Source organism: Entelurus aequoreus, linkage group LG12 (genome assembly GCF_033978785.1).
Source record: "Entelurus aequoreus isolate RoL-2023_Sb linkage group LG12, RoL_Eaeq_v1.1, whole genome shotgun sequence".
NCBI classification, from domain to species: domain Eukaryota; kingdom Metazoa; phylum Chordata; class Actinopteri; order Syngnathiformes; family Syngnathidae; genus Entelurus; species Entelurus aequoreus.
Window position 1 is genome coordinate 20096792 of NC_084742.1, and position 18152 is coordinate 20114943.

At 39.5% G+C, this 18152-nt stretch overlaps 1 protein-coding gene across 4 annotated transcripts in view; it reads right to left on the bottom strand.

Annotated features, from left to right (window-relative positions):
* The window catches only part of LOC133661677 (leucine-rich repeat and calponin homology domain-containing protein 4-like), a 49757-nt gene that overhangs the window by 17234 nt on the left and 14371 nt on the right, over nucleotides 1-18152 (bottom strand). For 2 of the 4 annotated variants that reach the window (XM_062065071.1, XM_062065068.1), the window contains exons 2-12: nucleotides 15265-15409; nucleotides 12448-12577; nucleotides 12247-12352; nucleotides 11911-12157; nucleotides 11738-11834; nucleotides 11403-11514; nucleotides 11222-11328; nucleotides 11092-11144; nucleotides 6350-6508; nucleotides 6011-6079; nucleotides 3723-3777 (exon numbers count right to left, since the gene is read on the bottom strand). In XM_062065071.1, the coding sequence (XP_061921055.1) occupies nucleotides 3723-3777; nucleotides 6011-6079; nucleotides 6350-6508; nucleotides 11092-11144; nucleotides 11222-11328; nucleotides 11403-11514; nucleotides 11738-11834; nucleotides 11911-12157; nucleotides 12247-12352; nucleotides 12448-12577; nucleotides 15265-15409 (1280 nt within the window). The remainder of the gene's footprint in view (nucleotides 1-3722; nucleotides 3778-6010; nucleotides 6080-6349; nucleotides 6509-11091; nucleotides 11145-11221; nucleotides 11329-11402; nucleotides 11515-11737; nucleotides 11835-11910; nucleotides 12158-12246; nucleotides 12353-12447; nucleotides 12578-15264; nucleotides 15410-18152) is intronic. The other 2 variants (XM_062065069.1, XM_062065070.1) reach the window with 2 other exon arrangements.

The following is an 18152-nucleotide window of genomic DNA, read 5'->3' on the forward strand; positions in this document are numbered from 1 at the left end:
CGCTTACAGTGGAGCCAATAGAAGCTCCACTATTTCGCCCATAAAATCTGATAAATAACCATTGAAAAAGCGCCAACAATACTCCCTATACATTTCATGATTTGAATATTAACCAAATATTAATGATGTTATTATAAGCGCTAACACAAACTGTTTAAAGCGGTGACGTGATCACTTCCTGTGTGCCAATGTTTACATCATCGAGTGGTCTGCTGCTTCCCTGCTCCCTGTAAGTTTATTGTTGATCATAAATCATGCCTCTCACCTGGACAGAAGGTGGTATAATTCGAAAAGTTGGGACACTTCGACCACCACCGAGGATCTGGAACTAGCGGGAACAACGCGAAAAGTGCTTGTTCCCCCCGCGACCCTACCTCGTTTCTTTGCGAGGATTGTGAGACATTTTTCATTTAAATGGGAATATATGAACATCCTAGCAGTCAGCATCTTAATGACAGCAGACATTGCACAGTTAGTGATGTTTTATTATGTTTGCTGGCTCAAAGTCTGCAGTGAGCAGAAATCAGTGATGAAGAAAAAATGCAAACGTGGTGCGTTTTTTAAACTAATGCGCCGCGTATGCTTAAAATTATCAAAATATTTAAAATATTAAATGTTTATTATAAATGTGCTCAATATTACATTACATATATACCGTATTTTTCGGAGTATAATCCGCTCCGGAGTATAAGTCGCACCGGCCGAAAATGCATAATAAAGAAGGAAAAAAACATATAAGTCGCACTGGAGTATAAGTCGCATTTTTTGGGGAAATGTATTTGATAAAACCCAACACCAAGAATAGACATTTGAAAGGCAATTTAAAATAAATAAAGAATAGTGAACAACAGGCTGAATAAGTGTACGTTATATGACGCACAAATAACCAACTGAGAACGTGCCTGGTATGTTAACGTAACATATTATGGTAAGAGTCATTGAAATAACTATAACATATAGAACATGGGTGTCAAACTCTGGCCCGCAGGCCAAATTTGGCCCGCCGTGTAATTTCACTTGGCCCTTGAGGTGATATCAAATTAACACTAGAGCTGGCCCGCTAATTATATTCAGCGGCGGTGCCGCGGTAACACCGCATTCACCACTAATTCTCATACTTGCCAACCCTCCCGGGAGACTCTCAAATTTCAGTGCCCCTCCCAAAAATCGTCACGTCCGCTTTTCACCCAGTCCAGCGAATGCTGGCCCAGTTACATAATATGTGCGACTTCAGCACGCACACACACGTGAATGCAATGCATACTTGGCCAACAGCGATACAGGTTACACTGATGGTGCCCGTATAAATAACTTTAACACTGTTAGAAATATGCGCCACACTGTGAATCCACACCAAACAAGAATGACAAACACATTTCGGGAGAACATCCACACCGTAACACAACATAAACACAACAAAACAAATACCCAGAATCCCATGCAGCCCTAACTCTTTCGGGCTGCAATATACACCCCCGCTACCACCAAATCCCCCTCCACCCCCCTCCGTGCGTCGGTTGAGGTGGGCAGGGTTGGGGGGGCGGCAGGGTTTGGTGATAGCGGGGGTGTATATTGCAGCCCAGAAGAGTTAGGGCTGCATGGGATTCTGGGTATTTGTTTTGTTGTGTTTATGTTGTGTCACTGAGCGGATATTCTCCCAAAATGTGTTTGTCATTCTTGTTTGGTGTGGATTCACAGTGTGGCGCATATTTCTAACAGTGTTAAAGTTTTATATACGGGCACCGTCAGTGTAACCTGTATCGCTGTTGGCCAAGTATGCATTGCCTTTATGTGTGTGTGCGTGCTGAAGTCGCACATTTTTTGTGATCGGGCCGGCACGTCGTTGGAATGGATGAAAAGCAGACGTGACGACAGCTTGTGGAGGACGATAAACGCAGTGCCTTTAAACACGCCCCCAATACTGTGGTCCGGGTGGACTATGAGGTATAATGACTGATGAACAACTTTGTTCGATAATGAAAGATGCCTCAGCTCAAAGCCTGAGCCCCGACATTAATGAAATAGCATCCAAGAAAAGATGCCAGGTATCTGGCTTGGGCACATCAGATTAGATCAGTGTGTTGCAAACTGAGCAGTTTAAAGTCCTGAATGGTTGGTTTATTGATTGTTATTTTATTTTCTAATTTATTAGTCTGTGGAAAAAGTTAATGTTGATATTTACCTCAGAAGGCTGCAAATAGAAAAGAGGCATTACATTTTTATTTAAATTGTATTTGATATGCCATTGATATTTTTTTAATTATTATTATTATTATTTGAAACTCGATTTTGCATGTCACTATAAAGTTGTATAAGCCTTGCTTGTTCAATATTCAATGCAAAACTTGTTTGGGTCCCTATTAAAAGGTTAATTTGTTCAACTTTGGCCCGCGGCTTTGTTCAGTTTTAAATTTTGGCCCACTCTGTATTTGAGTTTGACACCCCTGATATAGAACATGCTATATGTTTACCAAAACAATCTGTCACTCCAAATAGTTAAATCCGATGGAATCTTATACGTCTAGTCTTTTACGTGAATGAGCTAAATAATATTATTTGATATTTTACGGTAATGTGTTAATAATTTCACACATAAGTCGCTCCTGAGTATAAGTCGCACCCCCGGCCAAACTTTGACAAAAACTGCGACTTATAGTCCGAAAAATACGGTACTTACATCATTTATATAAAACCTTAATGGAGGTTTTTGGGTGTTCCCAGAGGCTCCATTGACTTTTGATCAAATGTATTCAATATTTAAGAGTGCATTAAAAAAAATCCATCCGTCATGTCTTTCATAATGATTGTGAACAATAGGCAAAATTCCCCAAAAAGTGCAGTTCCCCTTTAAATACAGTAGAGGAGCAAGACTGCTTACTCTAGCACTACTTTTGTTGTACGCATAGGTGAGCTTGCCCGCCAATCTCGAAAAAAGCTAGTTAGTTTCTTCATGTGACCATTTTAGTCATGTATTATTCAACATTTGAAAATAATTTAGTTTTTGAGATGCTCTGCAATAATAATTGTAATAATAATAATAATAAGTGCTTTCAAGACAACTTCAAAGATGCGTTGTCGGCTATACTTTAAATTTCAATTGACAAAATTTACTGTAATTTTAGTCAACTAAAATGTTATCGACTAAAACTGGACTAAAACTAAATTAATTTATATGACTATAACCAAGACTACAACAAAAAATTTTGCAATTTCATATTCTTATAGCCAGACCTGTGTATTTATTTCCATCCCTGACGGTTTTGGCTACAACTGTGGCCTTTGTCAGAGGTTGTCACGTGATGTTGCTGTGACGGGTCTGGCCACCTCATGGGTTGGGACAATGCACGTGTTATCGGCACAGAGAGCAACAAATACCACCGTCGGATCAGAGAAGCCATCGAGATCCAGAAGCGCGCCGCCCAGACTGAACCGGGACGAGGGGCAGACAAACTTTACCACACCTTGGACACAGTCCTGAAGAGGTCGGACTGCAGATGGCACTGTCCGCCTGCTACTACAAGCAGGAAGACAGCGCCAAAAATGGTTTAAATCAGCTGACCAGACACGTCACAGCAACATTACACGACCACCTCTGAGGAAGGCCACAGTTGTAGCCGAAACGGTCAGGTACGGAATTAAACACACAGGTCTGGCTATAAGAACAACAAATTGCACAATTCTTTGATGACCTAATAAACAGCTGTCAAAATTAACAGACTTACTGCACATCTCAGTTGGGGTCCACGGTGGGGTGGGCTGCTATCTGGTGACAGACCACTAGAGGGAAACAAAGCACACATTACAACACTTGCTAAAGCCAGCATATTGATGACTTTCAATTAATATATGCTACCTCACGTAAGTGAGTACGCCCCATACATTTTTACAAATATTTGATCATATATTTTAATTGGTCTTCTTGCAAATATTTGATGATTGACTGAAGAATTTACATGTTTGTACAATGTTTGTTAAGTACTCAAGACTGTTGGCCACAAAAGCTAGTACACTTCTTCGGGAAAATGTCTAAAGTGTCATTATTTTGAGGAGCTACTAGTATTTTCCAGCACTGCTTTAACTTTCATATGCATTAAATTCACTAGACCATCGCAGGTTTCTTCTAAAATCATCTTCCATTGCTCCTTATGATGACATCACAGACTTGGTGGATGTTAAAGCCCTTGTGCCACCTGCCGTTTGAAGATGATGCTCAATGGGGTTTTGGTCTGGAAAAATGCCTTTTCAAGTTAGCTTTTGGTGGTGTTTTTGGGGTCCTTAAGTTTGAATACTGCCCTGTGGCCCAGTTTCAGTCAGTATGTCACAGTACACCTGGGCTGTCATGTTTCCTTCAATGAACTAACACCTCAGTGACGGAGCACTCTTGCAGCCCCAGATTGTGACACTCCTGACTGTAGGCAAGATACTCTTGACTTTGTACTCTTCACTTGGTTGCCGCCACACATACTTGGCACTATCAGAACCAAATAAGTGTATCTTGGTCTCATCAGACAAGAGCACGTGGATCCAGTAATCCATGTGCTGTGGTCTACTTGTCTTCAAAAACAGTTTTTTGCGCATCATCCTTAGAAGAGGCTTTGTTCTGGGACAACAGCCATGAAATGCAGACCAATTTGATGCCGTGTATGGCATATGGTCTGAACACTGATGGGCTGACTCCAGACCCCTATAACCTCTGCAATAATGCTGGCAGCATTCATACGTAGGGAGGGGTTCCCAAACTCGGTACCACAACGGCATGGGCTAGGACAGAGGGCAGTAACCAGAAAAGTAATAGATATCTGTGCCTCCTTTCGGTGCTAAATTAATAGTTATTAATGAAAAGAGGAAAAAATTAAATAGCAATTCGGCCAAGATAACTGTACAGACAAGTGTTCACATCAAAATATGCCGACTCACCCACCTGCAATAACAAGTGTTTGAAGATATAACATCATAATTGTTGTATACTGTCAAAACTGCTATAATTGTAAATGTTGACTACGGAATTAGGCTGACGTATACAGCACTGTGGCCTCATTTAGGTACCACTCATGTAATAAAAATTAATACTAATAATTTAGCACCAAAAAGAGACACTGATATTTACTTAGTTTTTCAGGCCTAGTTAATATTGTTTACTTCTACTAACTTGAGGTAATGGTACACATTCTGCCTTTCATGGCAAGTTCAATTCCAGCCAGAGTTGTGTCAGGTAGGGCACCCGACGTAAAAAATAAGACAAAATAATTCATGCGATTGACTCGCATTGGCAACCGCTGACTGTTAGAATAAGTCACTTTTGTCATCAGAAGTTTAGACACTTATGATAGTGTATAGTTATTTTGATGGGACACTACTTATTACTCTGTAAAGTAACAAGTAGTGTAATAAAAGTCTGTTGGCGATTGGGTGGGTTGTTGCTTAAATGGTTCTGACTTGCTAGAATTATAAGGGGGAGTAGTCAGCAAGAGAGAACTTGCTGACTACTTGTATAACGTTACACAGTTATACAAGCTGTAAACTGTGTTACTGTCATTTTTTCAGTGTTGTTCCATGAAAACATTATCAAATGTTTGCAGATATGTAACGTGTACTCACTTCCCAGATACTTCCTAGGTGCATCTCTTAATGAATTAAAACAAATTATTATGCAAAAGTTATTTGATTTAAGTAGTTTATTAAATTGAACTGTCAATTGTCAACACTAATCTTTCCGTTTACAGTGTGGGAGACTTGGTTGTTAATTTCCCTATAAATTAGTTTTATAGTTCCAATATACACTAAACCTCAACTTACACTGCTCTCGGAAGAAAATAACTTGTATGTAGACCCATGACCTCTTTTATAAGAGTTTCACTTTTTTAATTGAACTACTAAAACAAATGAGATGTTCAAATAATTGTAATTAATTGAGATGCACCTATAAATGTTCCATCCTAACAATGTAGATAATACTTTCAAATCAAATGGGAAGCACTCGCTGTCTTGAATCTGTTCACAAAAGTCTTACTCTGAGCCATTTCCTGTCAGAGGTGCAGAGGCCACAAGACTTCCTGTTTTGCTGAGTGACTTCAGTAAACTGCAAAAATAGAGCAGCATATAATTAGATGTGTTGGGAGGATTAGAGCGGTATCCATGGTCTACTTTATGACGATCTAGCACTATGTTATAGTCAAATATAAACTAACAAAGCCTCCGATAATTGCATTCGAATTTAGCTTCATCATGCATTTCATTTATAATCTGTGATATTACAATATGTTATACACTGTACACAAGGCTTTCTGGAAGAACCTTTGTTGTGCAATGAAACATGACTCCGCCATGACTCAAGTAAACTATGATTTACCTGGCCTTCTCCCCCTGCTGCTGCTGCTGTAGTCGCTCTCGCTCCTGCCAGATGAGCAGCGAACCCGGCTGGCGCCGTTCCTCCATGGTGGGGCTGGATGGGAACAGCGGTGATGGGGAGGCTGACGAGTGCGAGGCAACCTCTTTGTGCGAAGTGACTCTACATTAAAGAGAACAAAACTTGTTTTAGTTAAACTGTCTACCCTTTTGGATGAAGACAGTCACTGCAATCAGTGTAACGAGTATTAAAAAATACAGTTAATGGCGTGGTCTGTCATCAGCAGTGTTGGGACTAAAGCGTTACTTCGTAACGCCGTTAGTTTCGGCGGTAACTAGTAATCTAACGCGTTATTTTTTATATTCAGTAACTCAGTTGTCGTTACTACATGATGCGTTACTGTATTATTTTACGTTATTTTTTATGTAGTATAGGTAGAAACAGAAGATCTGAGTGGGTTTTATTGGAGCGCTGCAGTGTCGTCCTTCTGAATCTCTTGTGTCACAAGCCGGAGGCGTGTGTCTGGGTGTGGGTGTGGGGAGGGGAGGGAAAGGAGGTGGGGAGAATGGTTGTCCCGGGGAGAGGCACTGAAATTCGGGAGGGTTGGCAAGTATGAGATATTCTCACTTCTTTTCTTTTGTCGAGCACAAAGAAAAGAACATTTTAGTTAACTGTAAGTTGTGTCTTGGATCAAAGATCCCGTCTACTGCCCAAAACAACAATTCAAATCTGCCTGGTTAGGCTTTGTGTATGTCACGTGTGCCTTCCTTAGGTGAAGCCAGGTTTACAGCTATGTTGTTATTATGCTATTTGTTACTTATGTATGTTATGGTGCAGCTATTTAAAATAGTTTTGTCAATTTGTTCTGGCCTGAAATAAATTGGCCCTTTGAAACATATCTTTGTCTTTGTGTGTTGTATGTAGACCACATTGCTTAGCAGAGTTCAGTGATGCAAATGCATGTCAAGTTGATCAACACATTGTATTATTCTCCAGTGCAATAACAGTACTGAAATGAAGGCTAAAAGGGCATTAATGGGAGTTTTAAAAAAAAAAAAGAAGGGAAAAAAAGTAACTAAATAGTTACTTTTCACAGTAACGCATTACTTTTTGGTGTAAGTAACTGAGTTACTTTTGAAATATAGTAACTGTAAATAGTTACTGGTTTTCAGTAACTAACCTAACACTGGTCAACAGTGATTAATATCACATTCGCCAACAATATGCACCTGTTAAATTAATGTATATTTGTTTTATATTTGTGGGTCAAATGCTGAGGACACCTTTCACCACACCTAGTGTGTGTGTGACAATCATTGGTACTTTAACTGTTCATGTAGGCAGTGGAAAATCCTTTTTTCAGTGAAGTATCCACTGTGGATTATATATTTCAGCCAAGAATACTATAAGATATTAATTTAATTTCTACAAAAACTGATAAAACACAGTACTGCAGCATCAATCACTCTAGTTTATAACTGTCCAAAAACAGTGCTCATAAACAATGATCTTTTTTTTAAACATTTAGAATAAAAAATTTCATATAAAATAATTTCACGTTAATTACCAATAAACCATTAATTTTCAACTTTGTAAAAAAGAAGGCTAAAGCACAATATCATATAGGCTAACAAGTTATATATATTTAAAGAAAAAAATGCAAATTAACTTTGTCTTTTCCAATTTGCATTAGACCTTTTCACTCGTTTCCCTTTATTAATTATGTTTTTTGTATGTTATTCATTTTGCAATATGCTACAGGCCACAAATAGCCCCAAAGTCGCATTTTGGACCCTCGCCCCTTGAAAAAAACTTTGTACAATATCAATTCAAAAAGCCCTCAGGGTTTCTCCAACATGTAATTGATCGAGGCGACCCGCCATGGCAAAATAAAAGCTGCCACACCTATTTATATATCCATTCATGCATGGATATATAAATAGCCTATTATTTGCGCACTATTGACAAGTGATGTACCGAAATTTCAGAAACAGCGCTGCCCAAATAAGATATTGTGATGCAAGTAATATGTACGGATATATCTGGAGCAGAGGCAACATATCTGAAGTATGGACATGATTTAATATATCCGAGATACACCCATGGACAGCTATCTACAAAATGTGCAGTGTGCAAATAAGAGGACAGTGGCAGCTTTTAAGGGAAAAAGAAGGCTGGAGAAGCAGCGCAAAGCAAGCGTGACGTGAATAAGGCTCGCTGCAACGCTCGCTGTTTGTTGTGGACATCGAGCAATAGCACGAGTAGTCTCCAATAACACCAGAGAAAGATGCTAGATTGGTTGATAGTTTTTGATAAAGAAAAAGTCACTGAAAGGGTTGGAGAAGTCTTTAGAAACTTGAAAAATTCTCAAAACAGTGCATTGTACAATAACCAGCAACAATTGAAAATGGAGCAAGAACAATGTAAGAAAAATACATGTTCATACGAATTAATAAATGTTTTTAAATGTAAGTATAACTTTTTTTCACCCTTTTTAAAGAAAATATATGGATCGCAGATTATGCAAATTATATGATGGCGTCATATTGACCACACCCACCGTTTAATTTTCCTATAAATTAGGTTTATAGTTCCAGTATCCACTAAACCTGAAACAAGATGCACCTGATCTCACTTTTGAGCTTCATGGCAAAGGCTGTGAATACTTGCGTACATGATTTTTATTTGTTTATTCTAAAAACATTTGCAAAAATCTCTAAAAAAAAATTCCACATTGTCATTGTGGGGTATTGTGTGTAGAGGACAAAAATTAATTTATTCCATTTCGGAATAAGGCTGTAACATTACAAAACATGGAAAAAGTGAAGCCCTGTGAATACAATTCAGACTTTCAACATGCATATAAACTGGCCATTCAACATGCACAGCTCTCACACAATTAACAGATGACTGGCTAAAACAAATTGACAGTAAATTATTAGTTGGCACAGTGCTATTAGATTTTAGTGCTGCTTTTGATATTATTGACCACAAACTACTACTTATAAAACTGTCTGCTTATGGTTTTAAACTCTCAGCGATTAACTGGATGAAAAGCTACCTAGTCAACAGACAGCAATGTGTCATGTTCAATGGAACCCTTTCAAATATTAAAACATTATATTGTGGTATTCCCCAGGGAAGTTGCCTGGGACCTTTATTATACTCAATATTTGTAAATGATATGTCATGTATTTTAAAGAATGGTTGCTGTGCAATTTACGCAGATGACACCACAATATATGCTTATGCTGATAATTGCACAGACCTGAGCAGTATACTACAAGACAAGGTTATGCAGATTTCTAAATGGGTTACAGAAAATAAGATGAAACTTAATATTTCCAAAACAAAATGGCTTGTTATTTGCTCAAAACATGCTCATAGAAAAGAACGCATATTGAATGTTTCTTTGAACGGAGTTCATATTGAACAAGTTAAAGAAGCCAGGTTGCTGGGAGTTACAATAGATGAAAGACTATCTTGGGCCACTCACATTAATAACATAGTAACAAAAATGAGCAGAAGCATCTCAATCATAAGAAGAAGTGCCTATTTTTTAACTAACAACTACGAAACAAGTTATACAATCCCTTGTATTGTCACATATTGACTACTGCCCAGCAATCTGGTCTAATGCATCTAAACAAGAACTCAATAAAATCCAGTTTACCCAAAACAGAGCTGCCAGACTCGCTCTCCATTGCTCATTTAGGACCAGCGTTGAGATCATGCATAATGAATTGTCATGGATGAGAGTTGGTGAAAGAGTAGCGTGTAGTTTGATTCTATTTTTAAAAACAATCTATACATACCATAAACCTTCATATCTGTATTCTCAGCTGTTGCTTGCTAGTGAAAGTCACAACTATGGTACCAGGTTAGCCCTAAGAGGTGCTTTCACCCGTCTTAAACCCAAAAGTGATGTTTTGAAAAAGACTGTAATGTATAGGGCAATCACTTACTGGAATCGACTTCCACAATATCTGGTATCAATCACCAGCAGAGTGGGTTTTAAGAATAGACTAAGAGGAGAAGTATTGCGGAAAGAGATTATTCTAGACTGTACCTAATGTCATGACTGTTTTTATTGACTATTTTATTGATTATGGGACAAGCAGTAGAAAATGGTGGATGGAACTTTTTTCGTCACTTACTGTTTGTCTTTGGTACACTAATGTATATATTTTAGGCCATTGGTTCTTTGTTTTATTTTTTTTTGCAAAAATATATATATATATATTTTTTTTTATATTGCTCTTTTTATCTTTGGTATGAACAATATTATGTAAACTCGAAGTTATTATTATTTTTTTGGTTCTTTGTTGTTGCTATTTTTGTATTACAACATTTTATTATTTGATCATGTTGTACTGCATTTTAATCTTTTGTTTTGTGATTGTGTGATGTTTTTTGCCTGGACCCCAGGAAGAATAGTCTCCACTGCGGTGTAGACTAATGGGGATCCTTAATAAACTAAACTACTTTACGGATGTACTGTATTTATGTCAAGTATTCCCGGGGGTACAAGTACCGCCATTTAAGAAACCCTGAATTAGTGATTGTTGTCAGGTGTCCACATGGTGATGAATGTAAAAGGTATTTTTCAAAGTACACAGTATAGGGGCCGGTGGCTGATTAAGTAAAGAATGTTCTGTTGACTTTCCCCAGCTCTGCAAATATTGTGTCACGTGACCTTGGAACACAAGCATGAAACTGTGGGAAAGTGATAAAAAGTTACACACCGGCATACTGTGGAGTCGTTATTGTGGGACGGCGACGTTCTCTCCTTCAGCTGCTGGAAATAAGTGACACAATCAAAAGAGGAAGTTGTGCAAGGAAGGAGCATCACGTCGGGCATAGCGACACACATACAAGTGGGCGTGTCGCAAGAGAAGGCGTTGGTAGGTCTGTCTTCATCTCGTCGTCCTCTTTCTCTGTCATGGTGCTGTTGAAGTCCATCTGCTCAGGTTGGCCATTGACTGCAGATAGAGCACAATGGACTTTTTATTCTATTCTGCTGTTTGACAGGATGTCTTCTACTGGCTGTGCTCACCATTGCTAGCGTCTAAAGGAGAGACTTCCTCCTCCTCCTCCTCCTCCAGGTTTCTCTGGTCTCTGCTGACTTCAGACATGCGGAGGGAACGCTCTGAGAAATCATCTGCTGACTGGACGTATACACACATACATATTACTGGACATCGGAGCTTAATCCAGGCTTTAGGGACTAAACTTGGACTAAACTGACAAAATGCAATATAATGCATACCTGGAGAACAGCAAAGCATACATTCATGGGTCAAAATATGTGCAGAGTATGTAAAATGCATACAGTATGTGTTGGCAGGTCTGCACTAGCATGTTTAACACGTATTTGTCGTGTGGACTTACTTCATTTCCAGACCATCTTTTGCTGCCGCTATCAACGCTATTAAAACCAGAGTCCAAGCCTCCAAACTGACTTGTGAACAGCTCCTGGTCTGACAAACTGCAATATGCACATCACTCATTGGGTCAATGAGGTTAGTGATCATGTGGCTGTGCTGAGCAAAAAAATCACTGACCAGCTGTTGAAGCCTGTGGGCCTCAAGTGTCTCGCCAGCTCTTCCTGACTCCTCTTGCAGGCCTCCATGTTGAGATACTTAAAGATGTGGTACTTGCCCTTGGAGCAGGTTTGCGCCGGGGGCATCTGCAGCGGGTTGTTGTCCAGCAAGATGCTTTGAAGGTGCCGCAGGTGGCGGTAGCACAAGGGCACCCGGGTGATGCGATTGCAGGACACATCAAGGCGGACAAGCGGTAGTTCTGAGATTTCTAGACATGGGTGAAAAAATGTGCCTCTGTTGACTACGTGGTCTAATGATTGTATGTCAAGGAAATTATTCAGTCGCATGTGTGTGTACCCTCAGGTAAAGCAGTGAGCTGGTTTCTCCTCAGGTTTAAGTCCCGGAGACACTCTAGCTGGCCCAGCTCAGCGGGTAAACACTGCAGCTCATTGCAGCTCACGTCCTGACAAAGACAAAACGCAAACAGTGACATGAAAAAACACAATAGAATGATACTGGAACACGTGCATGTGTGTGGCGTGTGTATGTGGTACCTACCAGCTGTCGGAGATGTGTGAGGGAGAATATGGAGGCGGGCAATGAAGACAGCTTGTTGTTGCTGATGATGAGCACCCGCAGAAGAGGAAGCTCAAACACTGACGGAGACAAACTGGACAGAAGATTTCGGCTGGGGACGCAAAGACACGTTTCATACTAATTATGAATGTACTGATCACAGTAAACAGTTAATATGCTTATGATTGCTGCGAGCTGTAAAATACTTTATGAGGCTACAAAGCTGTGTCTCAAATATATATTAATTTCTCTGTGGCTGCCTAGGGCTGGGTCTTTGCAAGAACTTCAACAAATCACGATACGATACAATATTGCGACATTGTGGTATAGTGATATATTGAGATATTCTACAAACTTTACTGATACATTTTTAAAAAAGCATCTCAAAATACAAGTTGTATAATATGTACACTAAATGACTTTGGACGAACGGAGTCAAAAACCAATTAAAATGATAAATTTCAATTTATTGCAATTGTACATGAAGTGGATCAAGTTTCTTGCAATGTAAATGTTAGAAAAATGCCCTCTACTTCTTGCCTGTCAACTTCTTGTATTGCCTTGCTCACCACTAACCCCGCACAGCGTGATAGCAGTACAGCGACACTTTGCATAGCGGAGGTGCCATGTCCTTGAAGTAGAATCGACCCAAAATATGGCTTTTAAATAAATAAATATACATATATATTTTTAATTACGACATTATCAATTTTATAACACAATATAATACCATGTTGAATTTTGCCCGCCATAAATACATTGTGTTAAGAATTCTTAATGTTTATGCACATAGATGTAAAGACTCTTATTTTGAAACCTTTTACATGGTTGAAACTTTTTTTTTTTGGTTATGATCAGTAGCTTTCTGTCAGTGCATTAGTCAATCCAATTAGAGCTTAATGCTCAAGTAGATCAACTCTATAAACGTAGAAACTAAAAAAAAACCTTTGAATAGAAAAATCTTTCTTTTTCAAGCACAGTCTTGTGTGTGAGCTCAGAATGAGTTTAGGTGGCTGGCTGTGGATGGTTGTTGTGCTTGCTGTATTTGGCATTTTTGTGAGACATTTTTTACAAGCCCATATCTTACTTGACAGATGCACATATTTGATTTCAACGATGCTGGTGCATCTTTAAGTTTAACTTCCCTGCTCGAGTCCACCATATTAGCGCCTATTTAGTTTTTTTCTTCTGTGAATTCGGCTTGGCCAAATTTTCAGCCACTCATGTCCCGTCCTACTGTAGATGATATGTAAGGAGCGATGAAAGGAAATACCTGTGATAAAAGATTACTGCAAAAAAAGCGATACTCTGCGAGAGATAATCGTATTATACGGTATTATACGGTAATATACCGGGGATTAATAAAGTATTTCTGATTTCTGATTAATATCACAATCCATTTCATTTCACATTTCAATAAAAAAGTGCCTAAAAACACAACAAATCTGATTTTAAATTGACACAAATCAGATATTTTTTGCCAGTCTAAACGCTCCAAAGTGTTTTAAATCTGATCTTATATCATCACATTCAGGCCACATCAGGAAGTAGTCTGAATTCGATTGGAATCTGAGATTTTAAAATGTGACTTTAGTATAACCGGAAATGTGTCCTGAATGCATCCTATATGTGACTTTTGTGTAATTTTTGGGTGAGCTTGCCAGTGGAAGTGGATACATCATCACAACATCCGGTTTCGGTGAACAAAGTATTTTTTTGGCGGCCAGATTTTCGGTTCATCGCTGGTCAATAGTGCGCAAATATCTAGCTATATGTAATGTATGAAGATACGTAGATATTATATACTTTGATTCTGAACAAAGGACCAGAATTGACGTGTACTCTGTGGCATATTTGCTTACATGTTACCTACATTGCGGAAGTTGTTTACATTTGGGAGTTCAAAAATAATCACACTGATGTCTGTGACGCCTCTACTTAACAGCTATAAAAAGATTAGAACCCTCCAAAATATATTACACTGTAAATATTCATTCACACATATTACCTACATTTATTTTCACGTAAAAGAAGTTTGGTGACTTTTATTTTATTTTGTTCATTTACGGAATCTGGTCAACTGCTTTTGTTTTCACTATCGAACTGCGCATGCAAGTGACATTGAGGCCACATTGTGCGCGTTTATACTGGAGTCTAAAAAATATCACATTTTCTTGCAGTGTTAACAGTCAGCTGGAAAAAATCAGATTTCAAAAACTTTGGCCTGCAGTGTAAAAGTAGTCTGAGACACAGGTCAGTAAGCAGTTAGTTTGATTTACTGACTTTAGCAATAACATAGGTAGCAATTAGGGATGTACCGTAACATCATGGTTATTGTAACCAAAATTATCACAGTTATCATTATCACGGTATTGTTGGATGTGCTCCAAAGTACTTTTCAAGCACACCTTTTGAATGTTTATATAGGTTTATCTTCTTCCATTGTGATTTGTACAGGTTAGTGTTTTTTAATGCTAAAGGTAAAATTAGGGTCGCACATCCAGTTTATGGGACATCAGGCAGGTTTACGCAGGTGTAGACACCTCTGTGTCATACGTCTATGTCTCTTGTATTCATGTTAGCATTTAAGCAAGCTGGCGATTAGCTTGCTAGCATGCTTCTCCAGTAAGTAAATGAGCAGTATCACTAGTGAGTTTATCGAAGTGCGGTTGTTAATTAAAGTTTTACCATAACTTTAATTTAAAAATTGTACTACTAAATGTAGGGAGTTTTACCGCTGTTTATCATTATATTGTTTATAATTAAATTCCCAGTAGCAACAAAGAGCATCTTTCTCACCTGAGATTGAGGTAGGTAAGGGCCTGGAGGTTGCCCAGGCAGGAGGACAGTGAACGCATACCATTGTGGTAGAGAGTCAGCGTTTCTAAAGAAATGAACTGACCAAGCTCCTCTGGAAGCTCACACAGACGATTCTTGGACAGATCTGGAAAAAATACCACACATTGAACATTTTTACAGGTTTGCTTAAAAATCCTCTTTCCACACTTTAACTGCTCACCATATGCTCTCACCTGGAGAAACACTGGTAATAACTGCAGCAAGCAAGCAGAAAGCACTCACTAGACTAGATGTCTGCTGCAAAAAGCACCATTAGCACTGAGCTTCTACTGACTCGAACGTCAGTCAATGGCAGACAGGCCGATGGCTGTTTATTGATTTGTTTTTGTAAGTTCCACAGCAGCAGGAAGTTATTTTAACAAAGCTCTTGTTGGAATGGAATGGCACAACGTAAGACATGAAAATATGATCTCGAAAGACTAATAAAGCAATGAAATAAACGTTTGTATTTGCACCATTTCTTGTGGATTAAATCAACACTGCAGCCTGGCATGTATTTTGTTTCATGTAATACAGGGACAGTGGATGGATGGCTGGAGTACAGTGGCAGTGTATCCTGATCTCTCCCAATCTTCAGTGTCCCATAGCTGCAGGGGCGCACCGTTAACAAAAGGTGGGGGTGGAAATGGTGTCTACGTGGGGGATGGAGAGGCCTTCTGGTCTCAGTTGCCATTGTTACAAGAGACAACCAAATATGTGGCAGCCCCCGTTTTTACAAGAAGGTGAATGAACAGTAAACCTAAAGTAAACCCACTGCAGAAAAACTGTGATCATGTAACACATTGTCAACATTTTTTATAAACCTGTCTTAGCTCGACATATACATGATGGGTGTATGATGAGATGGGTGATATGGCCTAAAATCTATATTGGGATACATATTGCAGCCTCCTTCGATAACAAAATATATCACAATACATTATTTGGCATGTAAATGATAATAGAACCATTTCAAAACAGGTTCCAAAGGCTGATAAAAATGGTTAAAACGTTTTAAAATGCTGATACTGACTGATACTTAAAATTTTAAAGATCGTTGAATGATTACAGTTTTGATCACTATTATAATCAGACAAAAACACAGGACTTATTACTTGAGTTGAAAAACAATAACAAAACACGCTTTTGTGATAATACTTCTTTTTTTTCTAATCACTACAGTATTAATATACTGATACTATGAATGGTATTGTTACTGTCAATATTTGTATCGACCCTCTCACCCCTGTTTAATTCAAGAGCTCCAGTTTAGGTCGGGGAAATAATCGATTTTTAGATTAATCGCAATTCGGACATGGACAATTATAAAATCTATTATTCAATGTCAATAATCAATATATTTATTGTAAATAAAGAAATGCAGACAGTTCTAAAATTTTGTAGACTGCACCGAGAGATCAGACAAGCTTCTTTATTGTAGGGCTCAGATGTTCCAGGTTTGTGCACATTTCCATTATTTAATAAATGTGGGAATTTAACTGTTTCTTTTTACAAATGCACTGTTTTTTAAAGTTGCATGTGACAAACGCTTATTTAGTGAAATACCGGTATGTCGGCAGTTATTCTCTTTTAGGCATATTCCCAAACATCCTTATAGCACTGACAACAAAGACTATAAGGGTCATGTAAGAAGCATGTGGACTGGCATTATCCATCCATCCATCCATTTTCTACCGCTTATTCCCTTCGGAGTCGCGGGGGGCGCTGGAGCCTATCTCAGCTACAATCGGGCGGAAGGCGGGGTACACCCTGGACAAGTCGCCACCTCATCACAGGGCCAACACAGATAGACAGACAACATTCACACTCACATTCACACACTAGGGCCAATTTAGTGTTGCCAATCAACCTATCCCCAGGACTGGCATTAGCCTTCCGTGATTCAGCATGACAGCAGCAGACTGACAAATTGCTGACATCGTCATGGTGCTGACAGATACAAGCTTGAAACATACTGACCTCTTTACGCACCGTTACACAGTGATACTATTGGATACTAAACCTGCAACAATGGTTTGGAAAGGACCCATCCTGTCCCCTGTGTACAACCCCAGCAACACTCAAGCACATAATGGTTGGCTGTAGAACCAGCCTCACTCAAGGCAGATATACGTGGAGACATAACCAGGTCCTCAGATGTCTAGCTGACAAACTTGAGTGCAGGAGGATATCCATCAACGCCCAACCCATCAACAACCAGGATGTGTGCCGACACCTACCAGCGTTTGTTCGGGAGGGGGAAAAGCTGAAGACAAGACCTTCAAATCCTGATCTAAGCCCGTTGAATGCAGCCAGGGACTGGCAGATGCGAGTCGACTTAGATCAGAGGCTAATTTTCCCCCCGGCGATCGCAACGACCACCCTGCGTCCAGACCTCGTCCTATGGTCTGAAACCTCCCATATTGTCTTTATCATTGAACTGACAGTTCCGTGGGAGGATGCCATCGAAGAAGCATATGAACGCAAGAAGCTGCGGTACTCCAACCTTGCAGCTGAGGCACAGGACAGAGGCTGGAGGGTAAGGGTGCGCCCAGTGGAGGTGGGCTGTAGGGGCTTTGTAGCTAGCACAACAGCAAAGCTCCTTAGGGAGGTTGGAGTCAGGGGGCAGGCTCACAGACAGGCCATTAAAGAGCTGGCCAACACAGCAGAGAGGACGAGCCATTGGTTGTGGTTGAGGAGGAGTGACACCAGCTGGGCTGCTAAGGCTAACACCTAATGGGACACACACACCCAGGGATTTGATCACCCTGGGGTGGGCCCTTCCTCAGCAGAGGGTGTCTTGTGGTAAGCCGGGCCGAAACACCCCGTGACGCTGGGGCCCACAACTG